Source organism: Rhamphochromis sp. 'chilingali' (genome assembly GCF_963969265.1).
Source record: "Rhamphochromis sp. 'chilingali' genome assembly, chromosome: 19".
Lineage (NCBI taxonomy): Eukaryota > Metazoa > Chordata > Actinopteri > Cichliformes > Cichlidae > Rhamphochromis > Rhamphochromis sp. 'chilingali'.
In genome coordinates this window covers 637,012-654,532 of record NC_137946.1, presented here as the reverse complement: position 1 = coordinate 654,532, position 17,521 = coordinate 637,012, and the positions used below count along the sequence as shown (strand labels likewise).

Here is a 17,521-nt window from a genome sequence, read left to right as displayed (position 1 = left end):
AGAGCAAACTACTAAGGTCGGCCCGCAAGATGCTAGGCCGACCTACCACCCACCACTTTCATACTGCAGATCTTGTTCTGACGTATGGCATAGAAACTGAACATTTAGCAGTATTTTCTTGAAACCCATCTTTTGTCTAATCATCTCTTATTAACATTTGAATTTATAATAATGGATTAAGCATGTAAGTTTAATACAAGGACATAATTAATCCACTGTTATCATGTGTCAACACAGTGCAGAGCAGCTACCTGAACTAAAAGTCAAGGGAATATTTGACTCCCTGGTATAATTCTCAAATGCACACCTTAAAGCACATAAATGTAGGCTGTAGAGGAAATGATGATCTTAATTTATAAGATTCCACAATACAATTTGATTCCTCGAAACTCAGTGTTTGACAGCTTCGTGTCAGTTGAGCCCTACACTACAGGTGCTGTGTCTCGCTTTTTCAGGGCCTTACTGGATATATACAGTCCTTCATCTCATACTTTTAGGGAGCAGTGGCAGGAAGAACTGGGGGTGGATGTTTCTGATGATCTTTGGCAAGAGTGCATTAAATGGTAATGGCCTGTATTTGTATAGCGCTTTTCTAGTCCCTAAGGACCCCAAAGCGCTTTACACTACATTCAGTCATCCACCCATTCACACACACATTCACACACTGGTGATGGCAGCTACATTGTAGCCACAGCTGCCCTGGGGCGCACTGACAGAGGCGAGGCTGCCGGACACAGGCGCCACCAGGCCCTCTGACCACCACCAGTAGGCAAACATGGGGTTAGTATCTTGCCCAAGGATATTTGGCATTCTTCCATTAAGAATATATATTGTAGTTCTATAAATGCTAGACATAGTCTGATCCAATTTAAGGTTGTGTATAGGTTGCATTTTTCTCCCACTAAAGTGGAAAAAATATATAAGAGCGTTTCAGCCAGTCTTAAGTGTTCAAGTGATCGAGGAACTTTATCTCACCGTTTCTTTCAATGCCAAAAACTAACTTTTTTGGAATCATTTGTTTGATTTTCTGACCAAAGCCTTTGGCAGGGAGTTCCCATGTTCCCCTTTGCAGCATTATTTGGGGTGTCTGAACCGGGATGGGCAAGGGACAAGGCAGAGACGCAGGTTGTGTCAATGACCACACTTGTGGCTAGAAAGCTGGAAGTCTGATAAACTTCCTACCTTTGAAATGTGGTTGAGAGAATTTGGAAATGTACTCCACCTGGAGAAAATCAGGTTTACCTTGTCTAACCGAGAGAGAGTGTTTTATAAGATTTGGCAACCAGTCATTAGCCTGATGGATAAACTTAAGTGAAATGTGCTCTGTCTTAACATTTATGTATGCTGTATTACCACCTCGTTGACTTGCCGTCCACCTTCTATTGTGTTCTTTGGAAGGTGATTGTTGTATACTGCTCAATTATAAAATCCATAAAAATATATTGAAAAAATCCCCCAACATATTAATATTTAAACATAAAAAGATTTTTATTTTCATTTCTATTAAATGCAAAGTGTTACATTACATTGAAAATCTGGTGGAGGAGACGTTTTGGTTAAGAACTGTGCAAAATGTCTTCACACTCACTTATCCAGGTAAGAACATCTCCAAAAGTTGATTCTGTTCATCTGGACGTTTTCAGTGGGAGAAACGTTTCGTCATCATCAGGTGACGTCTTCAGTCTCAGCTGACTGCAGGTTTCAATCTTATAAACAGGACATTTGCATAATGACTGAAACCAGCCCACTGAAGGAACAATGGGCTGGGAGGTCAGTTCCTTAATCTTAATTATGCAAATTCTCATGAACATTGATCATCAGTGGTTACTGATCAAAGCCCATGAGTCCCATTCACAGAGAGTTGAATGGCTGCAATCACAGCATGTAAGATGGTGACAGATGTACCCTTAGGCCCCTCCTCCATTCAGAGATGGTCTTTCCCTTTTCACGTAAATGGCCTCCTTGACTCCGCCCTCAAACCAGCGTTCCTCCCTGTCCAGGATGTTACATCCTCATCATTGAAAGAGTGTCCACTGGCCTGTAGGTGTAAATAGGCTGCAGAGTCCTGGCCTGACGAGGTGGCTCTTCTGTGTTGTGCCGTCCTCTTAGCCAGAGGTTGTTTGGTTTCCCCGATGTATAAATCCTGCCAGTCCTCCTGCACTTAACAGCGTACACTATGTTACTCTGTTTGTGTCGGGGGACCCGATCCTTGGGGTGGACCAGTTTTTGGCGCAGCGTGTTTTGGGGTTTAAAAGCCACAGAGACCCGGTGTTTAGAAAAAATGCGTCTCAGCTGCTCCGATACTCCTGACACGTACGGGATCACTGCAGGTGGGCAGCGGTTGTCCTTCTCTCCTGGATCTGCTGGAGCTTTCTTTAGGAGCCTTCCCAGCTTTGACAAAAGTCCAGCTGGGATAACCACATTTACTCAGGGCCTTCTTGATGTTCTTCTGCCTCCCTGGCTGCTGTGTCAGTGGGGATGGTGTTCGCTCTGTGTTGTAGCGTCCTGATGACGCCCAGTTTGTGCTCCAGTGGATGATGAGAGTCAAACCTTAGATACTGATCCGTATGTGTAGGTTTACGGTACACGTCAGCTTTTAGATGTCCTCCATTACTGATGGAAATCTCACAGTCTAAGAAGGCTAACCTGCCACTGTTCATATCCTCCCTGGTGAATCTGATGTGTCGGTCCACCGAGTTAATGTGATCCGTGAAATGTGGAACGTCCTGAGATTTGATTTTCACCCAGGTGTCATCCACATATCTGAACTAATGACTTGGTGGTGTTCCAGGGGAGGATAGCAAAGCCCTCTTTTCCACTTCTTCCATGTACAAATTGGCCACAATGGGTGAAACTGGGGAGCCCATGGCACACCCATGTTTCTGCCTGTGGAACTGACCCTTGTATGTGAAGTAGGTGGAATTAAGACACAGCTCCAAAAGTAGACACACTTGGTCGATGTGAGCGGTCCTGTTTTACTCAGAATTCTCTTGTTAATGTGTTGCTTCCATAACTTTGCCAGTCTTCTAGCTTGCTTACTTGCCACAGTGCACTGTGCCACCTACCAATAGAAAGGAAAAGATAATGTGCATATTTCCACGAGAGAAATCCCACGCCTGGACCGTCGTTGACCGCCGCCATGATTCTAGCCTACGTCACAGCGTCACGTGCGCTTTTTACATCCAACACAAAAACTGCAGTCGTGGTGCTTTCGATTGTACTCAGAACTCGGAAATTCTGCCTTCCGAATAGGAAGATGTAGGTAACACCAGACTGCAGATGAGCTGCTTACAGGGCTGGACTGGGACAAAAGATCAGCCCGAGCATTTTGACTAGAGACCGGCCGCCATTATAGGAAAAACCATAAAGCCTTTGAATGAAAACAAACGCTGTTGTGACAGTGATGTACACTGTTCTGATGGTATATATGCATCAATCTATCAATCGTTTGTTGTAAGATTCAGATAATTATTTTTTAAAAGCGAGACATTTTAAATGAGAATAAGAAAGTATTTCTTTGTGCCCCCCTCTCCCTGTTAATGCCCTACCTGGCCCCCTGGCAACACTTTGCTAGACCCGCCCCTGCACAGTCACCAGCTGTCCAGATGAGCAGCATCAGCTTTTGGAGAACTGTGCCAAATAAACACAGTTTGAATAACCAACACTAAGGCTCATCTGCTAATTGGAAGGTTGGTGGTTCGATCCCTGCCTGCTCCAGTCTGTGTGCCGTGGAGAAGATACTGCCCTCAAGTTGCTTTCCATTGCATTTGTATGAATTTCTGTGAATGCTAGATATGCTTGTGTGATTGTGAATGGCAGCTTGTGTGAAGAGCTTCAAATACTCACATAGAGTAGAAAAGTGCTACATAAGAACCAGTGTATTTACTTTATTATTACACACTGATACTGCAATATGTTTTTGTTGCTTTAGGTTTAAAATAGTCACCGGTCGTTAGAACAGGCGTTTCCCCGCAGCACGCCAGATAATAAATACTTGTCAAGATAATAGCAGCCATTACAGATTAAATCTTTAAATAATTTCATATACTAAAAAGGACAAAACTTTGCACAAACATTTCCTGGCTTAAAATACAGAGTTCAACATCCAAAATGGAAACATGTCGATTTAAGCTGAAGCTTGACTGGTTAGTGAAAATATACAACCAAGTTAATTTTAGTTAGAAGTCAGCCTTACTCAGTATGCAGTGGGAGTCATAATGGGAGTCATTATTTCATCATTTCATTAACCAGGCAGCCGTCATACTGTAGTGAGACGTGTCTGCCACTCTCTGTGAAAGCAACCTGCTTAACAACAAGCCGTCTCTCTAGGAGGGCATCTGTCTTGCTTAATCACCCCCTAATTAAATTACCTCTCTGCGGGTGTGTTCTCATCCGAAGACCATCTGTCATAATCCACTCTCACGGACGCAGGGAGCTTGTTGGACTCTTTAGAAACGAGCAATAAGAAGAAAAGGTCGCCTCTGAACCCATATATCTGTCTGCACAGGTGAACCACTACAGTCTGGAGGACGTTTCTCATGAAGAGGCTGTGGGCATTTTGAAGAACACGTCTGATGTGGTCACTTTAAAGGTGGGGAAACCCACCAGTGTGTATCTATCAGATCCCTATGGGCCTCCTGATAACATGCAGTGTAAGTCTTATGGAATAGATTGTTATGCAGTTGCTATGAACTAGATTAGTCCGTAGTTATATATCAATAGAATATGGAGAACCAGACTGCAGCGAGCTTTACTCAGTCGAATATGTTGCTGTTTAGTTCATAAGATTCGTGATGTACACAGTACACAGTACATCTGTCTTCCAGATGTCAGTTTCTCATCTTCTCTGTTTAGTCATCTGTTACTCTGTTGTTTGCTGTGTTGTGCTGCAGCTTTTTCTCCTGCCATGAAAAATCACGTCTCTTCCCCCGTCAACACCGGCTCTCTGCATTACAAGTCCGACCTGCCCGTGGCTTCCCCTGAGAGTTATTCACCCCTCTCTACGCACTTTCCGAGGGAAGAGGATGTAAACAGGTTGGGTGGTTTTTTCTTTTGTCTTTAATTACCTCCTCATTACAATATGAGATTCTTTAATGATTGGCTTCAGCTTACTAAAGTTACAGGTACAAACTCTTTCCACCTCGCTCCTGCTGTCTCTTGTCCCGATCTGTCTTTGTGTGCAATTTTGAAAAGCCATTAAAACTTTGTTTTAAACTGTTCTCTGGGGGAGTACACTGTCTAAAAATTAAAGGAACATTTTGGAAACATATCCGATTTCAATGGGGAAAAAAAGTCATGGACTATAACTGTGCAGACATGGTGTTAGGAATGAAAGGATGTCACATTGTTTGATGAAATTAAAATGATTAGCCTACAGAGGGCTGAGTTCAAAGACGCACCAAAATTCGGAGTGATAAAAATGATGCAGAGTGCTACTTTGCCAAAGTTTTACTGGACCAGCTCAAAATGTTACTCATTAGTTCAGACTCTTTCACATCTGAACATGTGTTCATGGTGAACCTTGGTGCCTCCCTAATGAAGTCTGGTTCTGTTAGTCCACGGCATTCACACCTGTGGCCTGCTGGAAGTCATTTTGTTGGGATGTGGCAGATACGCTTCCTGCTGATGGCTCTGTAACTGTCTCCTGACAGAGCTGAGGACACAGTCAGTGTCAGTGTCTCTGTCTGTCAAACCACTCCTGTGTTGAGTTTTTGCACCTGTTGTTAATGTCATGAACACCAAAGCAACAGAAACTGATTAACTCTGCTACTTAACCACCCAGACCAATATCCCAGTAGTTTAACTAACTTGATGCTACATTCTGATTAAGAAGTGTTCCTTTAATGTGTTTATTGTTTGCGGTATAATCAAACCGCGTTACTATGGTGCTGACATAGTAAAGAGTCCGAGCAGTAAAACAGATTTCTAAAGGCTCAAATGTGATGTGCTTAGCAAAGAACTATAAAACAATGCATCTACTAAGTGCTCTGCTTTTCTCACAGAGACTGATGCTTTGTCGTATGATATTCTCATGATCACTTGAGCTTTTAGGCTTGTAAATCATCCATAAAGATAAATTATGTTTGTTGGAGACGTTTCTTTATAAAGCTGGTGCTTTATAAATGCTAGGAGAAAATGCATATGGTGTTCATATATTTAGCCTTATACAGGTCTTTAAATGGAAAATGTGCTGTTTCCAACTCTGCTCGAGCACTCAAAGAACTTAATACAACATTCATCCATCTGACTGCACTCTAAACCTGACTGTTAGAGTCTTTGCTAACATTGACATTGATACATCAGACTTGGGGTTAATTAACTTGCTCAAAGACACTTAGGATTGGATTGGATAAATGCATTTATTTGTCGGTTGCAGTTGCCTGCAACTGATATAACAAACCTTTCCGACCGTACATATAAAACACAAATTCACAATGGGGAGACAGGTCAGGCTAGGTAGCAAAATGAAAAACAACTAAATGTGTAAAACAAAAGGTCAGATCAGGAGAAAAAAAGAATTTCTGCTCATACTGATCCTTAAAGGCAGTCAGCATGAGGAGAAGACAAAAACTCCATCACATAAGAAGCACAAGTATCATCACATCATAACATCATAAAAACACAAGACAAGCAACATGGGGGAGTATGCCAATGTGCACAGCTGCATCTGGGACTCTGCAATCTTGTGATTGCGCCTCCAGCTGGACCGCTGTCCACATCAGATGGGAGGTAAGCATGTGAGGAGGCGTTGGATTCGGGGAAGGCGGGGATGATGGTGAGGGCGTGTCAGTATGTGTGTCCTGAGTTCAGCCTGAGAAAGTGTCCTTTCACCCCGAATTGTTGTTGTTCTCGTCGCGTCAGCCTTCAAGAGCATCCAGCTGGCGCCGTCAGGGTGGGGAGGTAGCTGATGGATATGTTGTTTTAGAGCGAACAGACTGCATCAATTTTACAGTTGTTCTTATCGTCTGTCAATGGTCTCCGGGGCTCCTCCAAGATCTTTCCCATATTATATTCAGTAGGAACAGTCTGAGTACTCACAGCTCTTCCCACATTTCGATCAAGGTGGCAGTCACCATTTTCTTCCATTTCCGATACACCATGCAGGGCCAAGCCAGCTCCAATCAGCAAGAGCCCCATTAGCCGAATAGGTAGATGTCTTCAATGTCCTCAATAGACAGTCCCGCTAGGCACACGACGCGCCACTTCTGCCACCCGTCCATCGTGTATCCAGCAGGGAACGTCCCTCCAGGGCACTCAGGCTCCTGATCTTAGGCTTCTCGTTGAGAAGAGGGTGTCAATTGCATTAAGGGACCAGTTGATCAAATCCATAGTTCTTCTTTAGGTTTTAGAGAACCAGAGCGAGAATGAGAAGGTCTCTCAGGGTTAGAGTCAGACAAGACCAGACAAGGACATAGAAGCAGCAGCAGGGAAGATAAGGAGAAGGAGAGGATGAAAGATGCGTCCACCTCCTCCGAGAGCCAAAGACCAAAAAAAAAAAAAAGGCATGCATTACAAACAGCAGGGCTGTTTGTAATGCATCAAATTTTGCTTTTCAGTGTCATAAAGGTGTTGGATTTGACTTGAAATAGTCTTTTAGCACGGCAGTTGGAAAGTTGGTTCACCTTACGCTAACTGTAGCACATTTTCTAATCCCCTATCTTCTACCACTTATAGTGGTCTACAGTCCAGAGCAATCCATTAGTCTTCCAGTAGTCTTTTGAAGTGAAATTTGCCTCCGATCAGTCCTAGCAAACCACTTTCTTCTGATTCTTTATAGCTCTGATATGTGCATCAGTGTAATCGGTATAGCAGGAAATCGTGCACTGACAAAAGTTCCCCTTTGCATGAAATGCAAAGTGCAATTAAATGCTTTTTTTTTTTACACATTACTTTTTTCAAATTAAATAATCGCAATTAAAATTCATTTCCCACCTCTAGTTGAAATGTGATTATGCGGTATTGAGATCCCTTAAGGTTTCCATTTAGATGGCTAAACTCCTCACCGTATCTCTAAGAGACAGATCACCCACCTATTGAAGAAAGCCCATTTCCACCGCTTGTGTCTGTGATCTTATTCTTTCTGTCACTACCCAGCGCTTCTGACCATCTGTGACAGTAGGGACGTAGTTTGACTGTAAATTGTCAGCTTCACATTTATGCTCAGCTCTCTCTTCACCATGACCTGATGGGCGATTCGTCCCCCTCATGCCAAGACTCTGCTTCAGTTTCACTGGTATTGAGGAGTTCCTGGAAATATCTTTCCATCGTCCGATTACGGCTTCATTTGAGGTCAGCAGTGCCCCACTCCCAGTATACACCTTGTGAATAGAGCACCGCTTACAAATTCTGAATCCCATCTGACAGTTTGATAGAATCACTTCAAGGAAGACCGAAAGTCTTTCTCCATGACTTCATCGAACTCTTCCAACACACAAGTTTTTTCTTCAGCTACCAATCAGAATACATTCTGTTTGGTGTGGTGGTACCCTTCAGCTACATCTGTAGTTCCACAGGCTAGACAAGACTGAACATGACTCTTTCTTTAGCTTATTGGCAAAAGAAAGAGTCACAGAATCAGAATCAGTGTCACCCATCTGGTTCGGAGAAATTCATGCACTAACCACCTTGCAGCCACAGCTCCTTCTAGAAGCCTCAGCAATGGAGGTGCTGAATATGGTTCATTGTGACCTGATTTCCCCAGCATCCCTTGGATATAGGGATGGAAGTCAAGTAGTTCCCAGTAGTTTAATTCCTCTGGAATTGTTACTTTGATTTTCTATCGATTCCACTTGCACTCACGCTACAACCAGCTTATTTCAATTCTTGTGCAAGAGGTAGAATATAGTGGCGCGGTCTGCAGCATGGATACACCCATTACTTTTATTTTTTAAAAAGGACATGAGCACAATGCAGGGCAAACTGTGTCCAGAACAGAAACAACTGCATCATGCTGCTAATGCTTTCTCAGGTAGAATCACCGTGGCACTTTAACCTCCGAAGACCTGAACTCTTTCATGGCATTTTTAATTTTTCTTTGCTATTTGGGCTGATTGGGACCTGATGAATGTAAAAACAAAGAATTACCAGATTTTATTTTATTTTTTTACCTGATTTTTGTTTCTGAGAAAAATGAGAGCCACATATGAGGACATTCGTTTTAAATTTTGATAGAACAGTGGCAGTATAATGTCCTCGTAAGTGGATATCAGGCCCCTGAGGGCATCAGTCACTGGCAGGGAGTGTGGTGAGGGGAGACAGGCCTTGGAGGGCCTGGGAGTTCCCAGAGAGGTGAAGTCTAAGACCCGACCTGACATATAGACACAGACAAACAGGCACACACAGACACAAACATGCATTCCCACCCTCATGCACACATATACAAACACTCAGCACTCACCCAACGTAAGGATTGACATAAATGGTCATGTACACACAATCCCACTCCCCAAACATACTCTATACCCCGGGTCCAGGTACCCTCGCCCCCAGAGGGGGAAACAGAACCCAGACCCAAGAGATGTTACCCTTCCCCCCGGGGTGGAGGCAAGCAGACCGTCCCAGGCTCCGCAGCAGCAGGGAGGCCAATCGGACAGCCAACATCTCCTCCCAGCCCCCCCGCCCCGATGGCTAGCAGAGAACGGGGGGGTGTGAAGACCCCATACCTCCCTCCTCCCGCTCATGTGTAGTGTTGCTGCGTGTTGTTTAAAGTGCATTTAAAACAAGGGAGAGCATGGTGCTGCTGCCAGAGAGCAGCAGGTGTTAGCACGGCCCCTCCCGAGAACCCTCAATGTCTACATGGGTTTAAAATTGAGAGGTGGGCACCGGCGCCAGAGGTAGGTTTGAGTACACAGACCGTCCACCGGACGCCGTTAACGTGCCCACCCTCAAGGCCCTATATATATGTGTGTGTTATGAGAGTGTGAGTAATGTGGATGTCTAAGTTGTGAGATAAAATTGACGCACAGGTGGCCAGAAGGGGACAGGGGGGGGTGGGGGGGGATGTCTCCCCTGCAACCTTGTGACACACCCGCACCCCAAGGCCCTACCTGTGTGGGTGAGTGTGGTGGAGCGGGAAGAGGGAGGTAGCCGGGGATGGGGAGGAAAAGGAGGGAGGGGAGGATGCCCCTCCCTAGGGCCGGCTCCCCCGCTGACCCCAGTAGGCACCCCCGTCCTCTGGTACCCACCAAGGCAAGGGAGCCCAGGTCCATCCAGACCGGGGCCTACGGTAGCACTGCCAAGCCCCACAGGACCCGGGGCAGCCCACCCTACCCCACCGCAGAGGAAGCTGTACCCACCCCAACATTCAATCGTTTCCCAGACTACACAAGACAACAGACACCCAGGTTAAGTTTATTCTCCACCTCTCCTATGTCTCTCCCCCACCTGCAGAGTGGACTCCTGCAAGGATGGAACAACCTCCCCGCCAGTTGAAGAGCCCCCCAGTTAGGCCGATGCACAAGAGGCCCCCTGCGCCAGGGCTGAGCCCCCGTGTACCCACCCGCCCACCCAGGTTTCTATATTGGCTAGAATTAAGATTATTTTTATTTTTCCAGTTCATGAGGACCGTTTTCTTGGCGATGCATAGGGCAGTAAAAACCACGTGGACTGTATTCGTTTCTGTAGTGACCTCATCCAGTTTTCCCAGCAAGCACACTAAAGGGGAGGAATTTCCAACAACTGCTCACACTGTCATTTTACATTTCAGACACTTTGATAAGTCTTCACATATCTCACGCCAAAACTTCTGCACTGGTGGACAGAACCAAAGAGCATGAATGTAATTGTCTGGTGTATTGCCTTGACAGTGTGAGCAGTTGTTGGAAGATGTAAAGCCCATCTTGAACATCCGATGACCTGTATAGTGCACTCTATGTAGTATTTTGTATTGTATTAATTGCAGACTGGGATTTTTAATCAATTTAAAGGTTTTTAAGCAAATCTGAGACCAGAAGTTTTGGTCTAAGCTGACTGATAAATCTGCTTCCCACTTTGCAATAGGAAGGGCTATTGATTCATCTAATTTAGAAAGTGTTCTGTATATTTTAGATAATAATTTGGGGGATTTAAGAGTAAGGAAATGTACCGCACTTGGTGGTGTTTGTAATTCAACTTGACTGAGGTTAAATTTCTTTTTTACTATGGATTTAATTTGTTGATATTCTAAAAATCTTTTCGGTGCATTGGTGGTTCTTGGTGTCCGGGGCTGGGCGCTCAGGTATGTACCAGCTCACTCCCGGTGGCTACCTGGCGGGGCCTGGCGCCTGTTGCTCAGTTAGGCCTCCTCCGGGTTGCGGGGGGCCCTCAGGCCTCCGGCCTCTGGGCCTGCGGCTCGGTTCACTCTGGCACAGCTGGCTGCCGGCAGAGCCGGCGGGCACGCCGGTGCAGCCCCCTCTGGCTTCTGCTCGGTGGCTACTGGGTGACCCCTCATCTGGGGCTCTCCTCAGCTCTTCATAAGAGGGTGGCACGGATGCCCCTACGGTGGTCCTCCTTGGGCTCTCGCACTCTGGGGCCTCTGGATGTCTGGGGCCTGGATCTCCTCCATGCCTGCTTCATGCCCTGGGGGACGGGGCTATGGCTCTCTACATCCTCTAGCAGACCATTACATGTGGAAACCATTTGAATACAAGCGCGCTGATCCACACAGGTGTGCACACGGGTGTTCACTGCTCGTAGACTTAAATTACACCTTTCTTGGCTGCAACTTCAAAGCACATTGTGCGCTGTCTGTCCTGCGTGCTGCACAACAACATTGAATATTTAGTATTTACTGCTGTTTACACTTAGCTAGATTAATGCGATGGTGTTGTGTTTAGTATGTTGCTTTGGGTTTTTTTGCTTGTTTTCTATTCTTCTTCTCTCAACAGGTGATCCAGGAGATTTTTTTTTCTCCCCCCCTTTCTCGCTGTCCCTCTCCCCTTCTGTTTTTCTTTTCCTTCCTCTTTCTTTCTCCCTTTCCTATCCCTCACTCATGTCTGTCCCGTCTGTAACAACTGGAAATAAAATATAATAAATAATAAAAACAAAGGTCGATCAAATGGACCAATACGGCAATGCCACGATGATCCATTTGGCAAAATAAATCCATTGGGTATCCTTGTTGGTCTTCAGACAACAATTCTGACGGCTAAAGAACCAAATGGGACAGGCAAAAAAAAAAAAAAAAGTGGATATCAGGCCGTTGTAGAGCAAAATGAGGTATTTTGGTCTAGACATCCCAGAATGTGATGTCCACAAATGTGGACGCCAGGTCCTAGGAGGTTAAAGTCTCTTTTTGCTGGTTTTCATCTTTGCTTTGTGCTGTTGTATTCATACTATTTGTGTTGGTGTGTGGGACTGTAGCATAAAAGTTTATATTTTTAAATTGTAACTATGACGCAATGGGTTGAAACACAAAAATAACATAATTAGTAGTATAACAAATTACTTTCTCCTGGGAATAATTAAGTAATGTACTGTATTGCTTTGAAGAAGCTTGTTTTGTGTAATACATTACTTTCTTTTCCAACACTGATCACAACAAATAGGGGAAATAGCTCCAACATTTGACCGCATGAATGCAATTCATTTGCATGAATGTAATGTGTTGGGTATGCTGCTTAGAGATGGTGGTGAATCTCAAAGCAGAGCCAATGAGAACCAATCACCGTTGTTGACAAGTAATCACAAACAGGCCATTTAGTACATTGATTAAAGTTATACCTGATAATATTCTGATCAGTACTAAGCAATTATCATGATTATCAGCAAAATCAATTCTGTGTTTAACAATTGCAACATACCATTTATCTCATGGAGAATCCTGTATAATTGCCATGTGGAGCTGTGTGGCAGGATTGGACCCAAATGCTTGACTCATAGATGGAAGGTAAAACTAAAGGTAGCAGCTTTATTTCTGGGAAAATAGTGCAAAATATAAACTCACAAAAAACAAACTAAACTGGAAAAAATGGAAACTAGAAACAAAACACTGGGACCTGAAAACTCAAACAACAGGAAACTAGAAATGCAGAGAGACTTGCACACATGAGGAGGTACAACACGACAGAGGGCAAAGGCAAACACAGGCTTACATAAACAGAGGAGTAATGAGTCACATGCGATGAGTTCAGAATTCAGTCTCTTTCAATCCTGCCTTTCTCAACAATGCCGTTGATGTGTTTCGTCCTTTAATGAAATTCTAGTGAAGAGCTGAAACAGAGCTGACATCAGAATATCATTCGTTATCTTGGGGTAACATGTACTGTCCTTAGGACTGAATGGTTGCTGGTTTCAATGGAACCTGATATAATTTGTGGACAGTGCAGCGTTCGATACTGTCGACCATCATATCCTATTAGAGTGATTAGAGCACGCTGTAGGTATTACAGGTACTTTACTGCAGTGGTTTGTATCATTTCTACCTAATAGACTCCATTTTGCTCGTGTGTCCCCTTGGACTTAAATCTGGGACTCTCCACCATTTGACCTTGGAACTGAAGAAGCTTCTCACATGAGAGAAGAAACGTCTTCAGGAAACTTAAAGAAGTCCAGACGCTTTTCTTTCCAAGCTCCTTAGACTCTACTGCACTTCCTCTTTGAATCTCAACAAACACAAAAATCTGGTCAAAATTCAAGCATTACAGTTATTCCATTAAATGTGTTACATGTTCTCCTTCACTATATTAATTTGATTTATACTTAATTATATTTGATTCAAGTTATATACGATTAACCATTAGCAGAAATCATATATAGATATACTAGCAGAGATGGGCAGTAACACATTATTTCTGATTACTTGTTAAATTAAAAAGACCAACTTTACACAAACATCACATTGGGGAGACACGTCAGAAAGGTCGGCTGATAGGAAAAAAACAACGAAAATACATAACATGAGGTAAGAGGAGGAGAAAAAAAACTCCACTCAGACTGAGCTCCTAGTGGGAGAACAGTTTGATAACAGAAAAAACACCTCAGCACAAAAAGCACATGACTATCAATACACCATGAAACACAAGACAAGCAACAGGGGCGTGTAAAGGGTAAGAGAGAGCCGGTGTAGACAGCGCATCCGGTCCTGCAGCATGTCTGAGCTGGTCCAGTCGACCGCCATCTTCCCCGGGAGGGGACAAGCATCGAAGGCGTTTGGAAAGGGAGGGGGGATGAGTGTGTGCATATCAGTGTGTGTGTGTGTGTGTGTGTGTGTGTGCGTGTGTGTGTGTGTGTGTGTGTGTGTGTGTGTGTGTGTGTGTGTGTGTGTGTGTGTGTGTGTGTGCGTGTCCAGAGTTCAGCTGAGACAGTGTCCTTCGCCCTGCCAGGCTAAGTAAACAGTCTTCCAGCCAACCCAGGTGGCCTTGCATGGAATAGAAGGAACAGACTAAACGCAGTCGTTATCAGGGTGTTTTGTTCAGCTCCGAGAGGGTCTCCGCATGAAGTGATGATAGTTTTTACTTTAGTGCGAACAACTTATATGAATTTCAAAGCAGTTCTAACAGTCCAACACTGGTCTCTCAATCTCCCGTTGGAGAGCCGCGAGCTTCTCCATGATGTTATCCAAACTTACGTTCCGTGATGTTGTCGTTCTTTTTGCTCAAAGAGCAGGTTCTGAGAACTCACGACCGCAGTGCACTTCCCCAAGATGTGATCCAATTTGAGCTCAAAGGTGTTATTCGAGCTGGCCTCTCCAGATGTAATCCAGTTTTTCACTCAGAGGTCTTGTTCTGAGTGTTCACGGCAGCCGTGCGTTCTCCAAGATCTTCTCCGTGCTGACTCAATGAGCCCATTTTGAGAAACTCACGCCTCGTCCCATCATTTCAATCCCAGCGGGCAGCCTTGTGGGGGTTTGACCAGCCGGTTCCTTAATTCAAATTGTCTGGCGCTATCAACCATGCTACATTCAAAGTAATTAAAATCAATTTAAAATGACCATCTTGACCACAGCTGCATGCTTATATGTACTGATTTGCTGCCATGTGATCACAATAGGCAACTGAACAGACATACCTAACAAAGTATAAATGTGTAAATATATAATTCTGTGGAGGACATGGATCAAAGTGACACTATTACTCAATAAGAAATCAAGTGGATTTGTGGAAGTGAACTGTTGACCATTTAAGTTTGTAATTAAGTAAAAATTTGTGTTACTATGAATTAGTAAGTGTGCAACGCATGACACCCCTAGATCGGGTGTGTTGACCAGTAAGACTTCTCAGTGTGTACAGTATTTTTTCCCCTTTTAGCCACATCTCAAGGTGCGTTATGTGTTTTCTTCCCATCTTTCACGTATGTATTTATGCCAGTCTATTGTACTCCATCTGCTCCACCTCTATTCCACCTCTGCCTCTGGACACTAATCTCTCTGCTCTTGTCTCTCGCTTCAATATAGGCCTCCTGAGCCAGTTTACAGCACTGTGAACAAACTAAGTGACAAAGTGCCCTCCCCCCGACACTATTCCTCAGTGGAGTGTGACAAAAGCATCTTCCACTCTGCCCCACTCCCTAACTATATCTTAAGTCTGTTTCCTGACTTGGATATCACCAGGTACTTTCAACCACCACCCTCACTACCTTTCTGCACTGTACCACTTGTATCCCATCTAACTATGTGAATAGCATGCCATGTTATTATATAATTACCTTATTTCTTCTAATGCATTTGTTGTTTACTCCCTTGGGAACCTTGTCGTGATATTGTTTTTCTCAAGCCTTCCTCCTTTCTGCTGTTCTCTCTTTCTTTAGGACATTGATTTTTCAGGGTCATGACCTTATTCATTATCAAAGTTAGACCGAAGATGGAGGAAAATAAAGATGTGTTTGAGTAAGGTAGCTAATGTAAGCAGAGGGTAAGGAGTCCTCTGCTGACATTAGTGGAAAAAACATGTATTGTTGTAATACATAGCTCTTGTGGCCACAAGTTATTAATACATAGCCACAATATCAATAACTGATGGCCATGGTGTAGAAACGTTTGGAAATGCAATAACCAATATTTTTGGCAACACTCTTCTAACTTACAGTCACAAGTTACTTACTCATGGCCTTCCATTACTAACTCATTGACTGCCACAGCCAGGCAAAGGGAACCAAGAACAGGACACAAACATATATTTACGATTTTATTTACTTAGAGGCAGATTCTAAGTCAAAATGGAAATAGACTGCAGGTAAGGCTGTTGAGCTGGACAGAGTTGGCAGGTGAGCAGGGTGGTCCTGAAACTGAGTCCTTACTGAGACTAAAAGATCGCTGCCTGAGGCACTGTGCCTCCCCCTTCTGCCTTAGCTGGAATGGATCGATGTAGGTCATGGATGCATGGGGACTTCCCCTTTTCTCGTTCCCCATTCCTTTCGCTCCCCCGTGTGCTGCGTTGGCCAGCACGGTGCATGTCCGGGGTCCTCCTGAAGGAATTTGTGTCTGAGTCCTGTGTTCACCCCTCTGGGGTGGGGTGGGCACCTTCTGCTCTGCCAGGAGATGGCAGGGGTGACGGGGATGGGTGCCACCCCTGCCCCCTCTCGGTTGTGTCGGCTGGTATCCTGGGCTCTGGGTGTGTTTGCTGTCCCGTGTAGCCAGCATGTGAACAACCCTATGTCCTGTTGTTTTTTCCATTTTCTGCTCTGTTCTTGCTTGAGTGTTTGGTTTCTGAATGTCATTGTGCATTTTGTTTTCTAAGATAGTAGATAGCTGTTGGTAGTGTTCAAATTCGATTGTTGGTGAGGAACTTGCACACAGGCTCATAAGGACTTTGACCTCAAGGTCATGTTTCTAAAGCCGTTGTTACCACGATAACTTGAGAAAGATGTCACCCTGGACTTTTAAAATACCATATGTGTTTCTATTAAAAATCTCTAACAGGTTTGAATCTCAGTGGCCTCAACCTCAACGTCAGAGATAAAATTTTCTGAAGATCTTGTGAATGTGGTACCTCTAGAAGGAGGTCACATAGGCTTTTCAGATTTAACATCCATAACATCCAAAATCCATTTTACATTTTAAGCTGGGTAATTGATCTGTGGCAAATGCAGGGCTCAGCTAATATGGATATTTTCAACTGGATCAGTTGAACTTTCATAGAATTTCATAGAACCTTGGTGGTTCTTTACACTATACATTAGTGGTGCAACGGTTAGGATAGGATGGGAGGCAGAGCCTTCAGTTTTCAGGCCCCTCTTCTGTGGAACCAGCTTCCAGTTTGGATTCGGGAGACAGACACTATCTCTACTTTCAAGATTAGGCTTCAAACTTTTGCTAAAGCATATAGTTAGAGCTGGACCAGGTGACCCTGAATCCTCCCTTAGTTATGCTGCAATAGACGTAGGCTGCCGGGGGATTCCCATGATGCATTGAGTTTTTCCTTTCCAGTCACCTTTCTCACTCACTATGTGTTAACAGACCTCTCTGCATTGAATCATATCTGTTATTAACCTCTGTCTCTCTTCCACAGCATGTCTTTATCCTGTCTTCCTTCTCTCACCCCAACCAATCACAGCAGATGGCCCCGCCCCTCCCTGAGCCTGGTTCTGCCGGAGGTTTCTTCCTGTT

At 44.3% G+C, this 17,521-nt stretch overlaps 1 protein-coding gene across 1 annotated transcript in view; it reads left to right on the top strand.

The window, feature by feature from the left end:
* The window catches only part of dlg2 (discs, large homolog 2), a 176,661-nt gene that overhangs the window by 111,849 nt on the left and 47,291 nt on the right, over window positions 1-17,521 (top strand). The window contains exons 13-15 of the mRNA XM_080867650.1: window positions 4,508-4,652; window positions 4,893-5,034; window positions 15,371-15,526. Of these exons, the coding sequence (XP_080723776.1) occupies window positions 4,508-4,652; window positions 4,893-5,034; window positions 15,371-15,526 (443 nt within the window). The remainder of the gene's footprint in view (window positions 1-4,507; window positions 4,653-4,892; window positions 5,035-15,370; window positions 15,527-17,521) is intronic.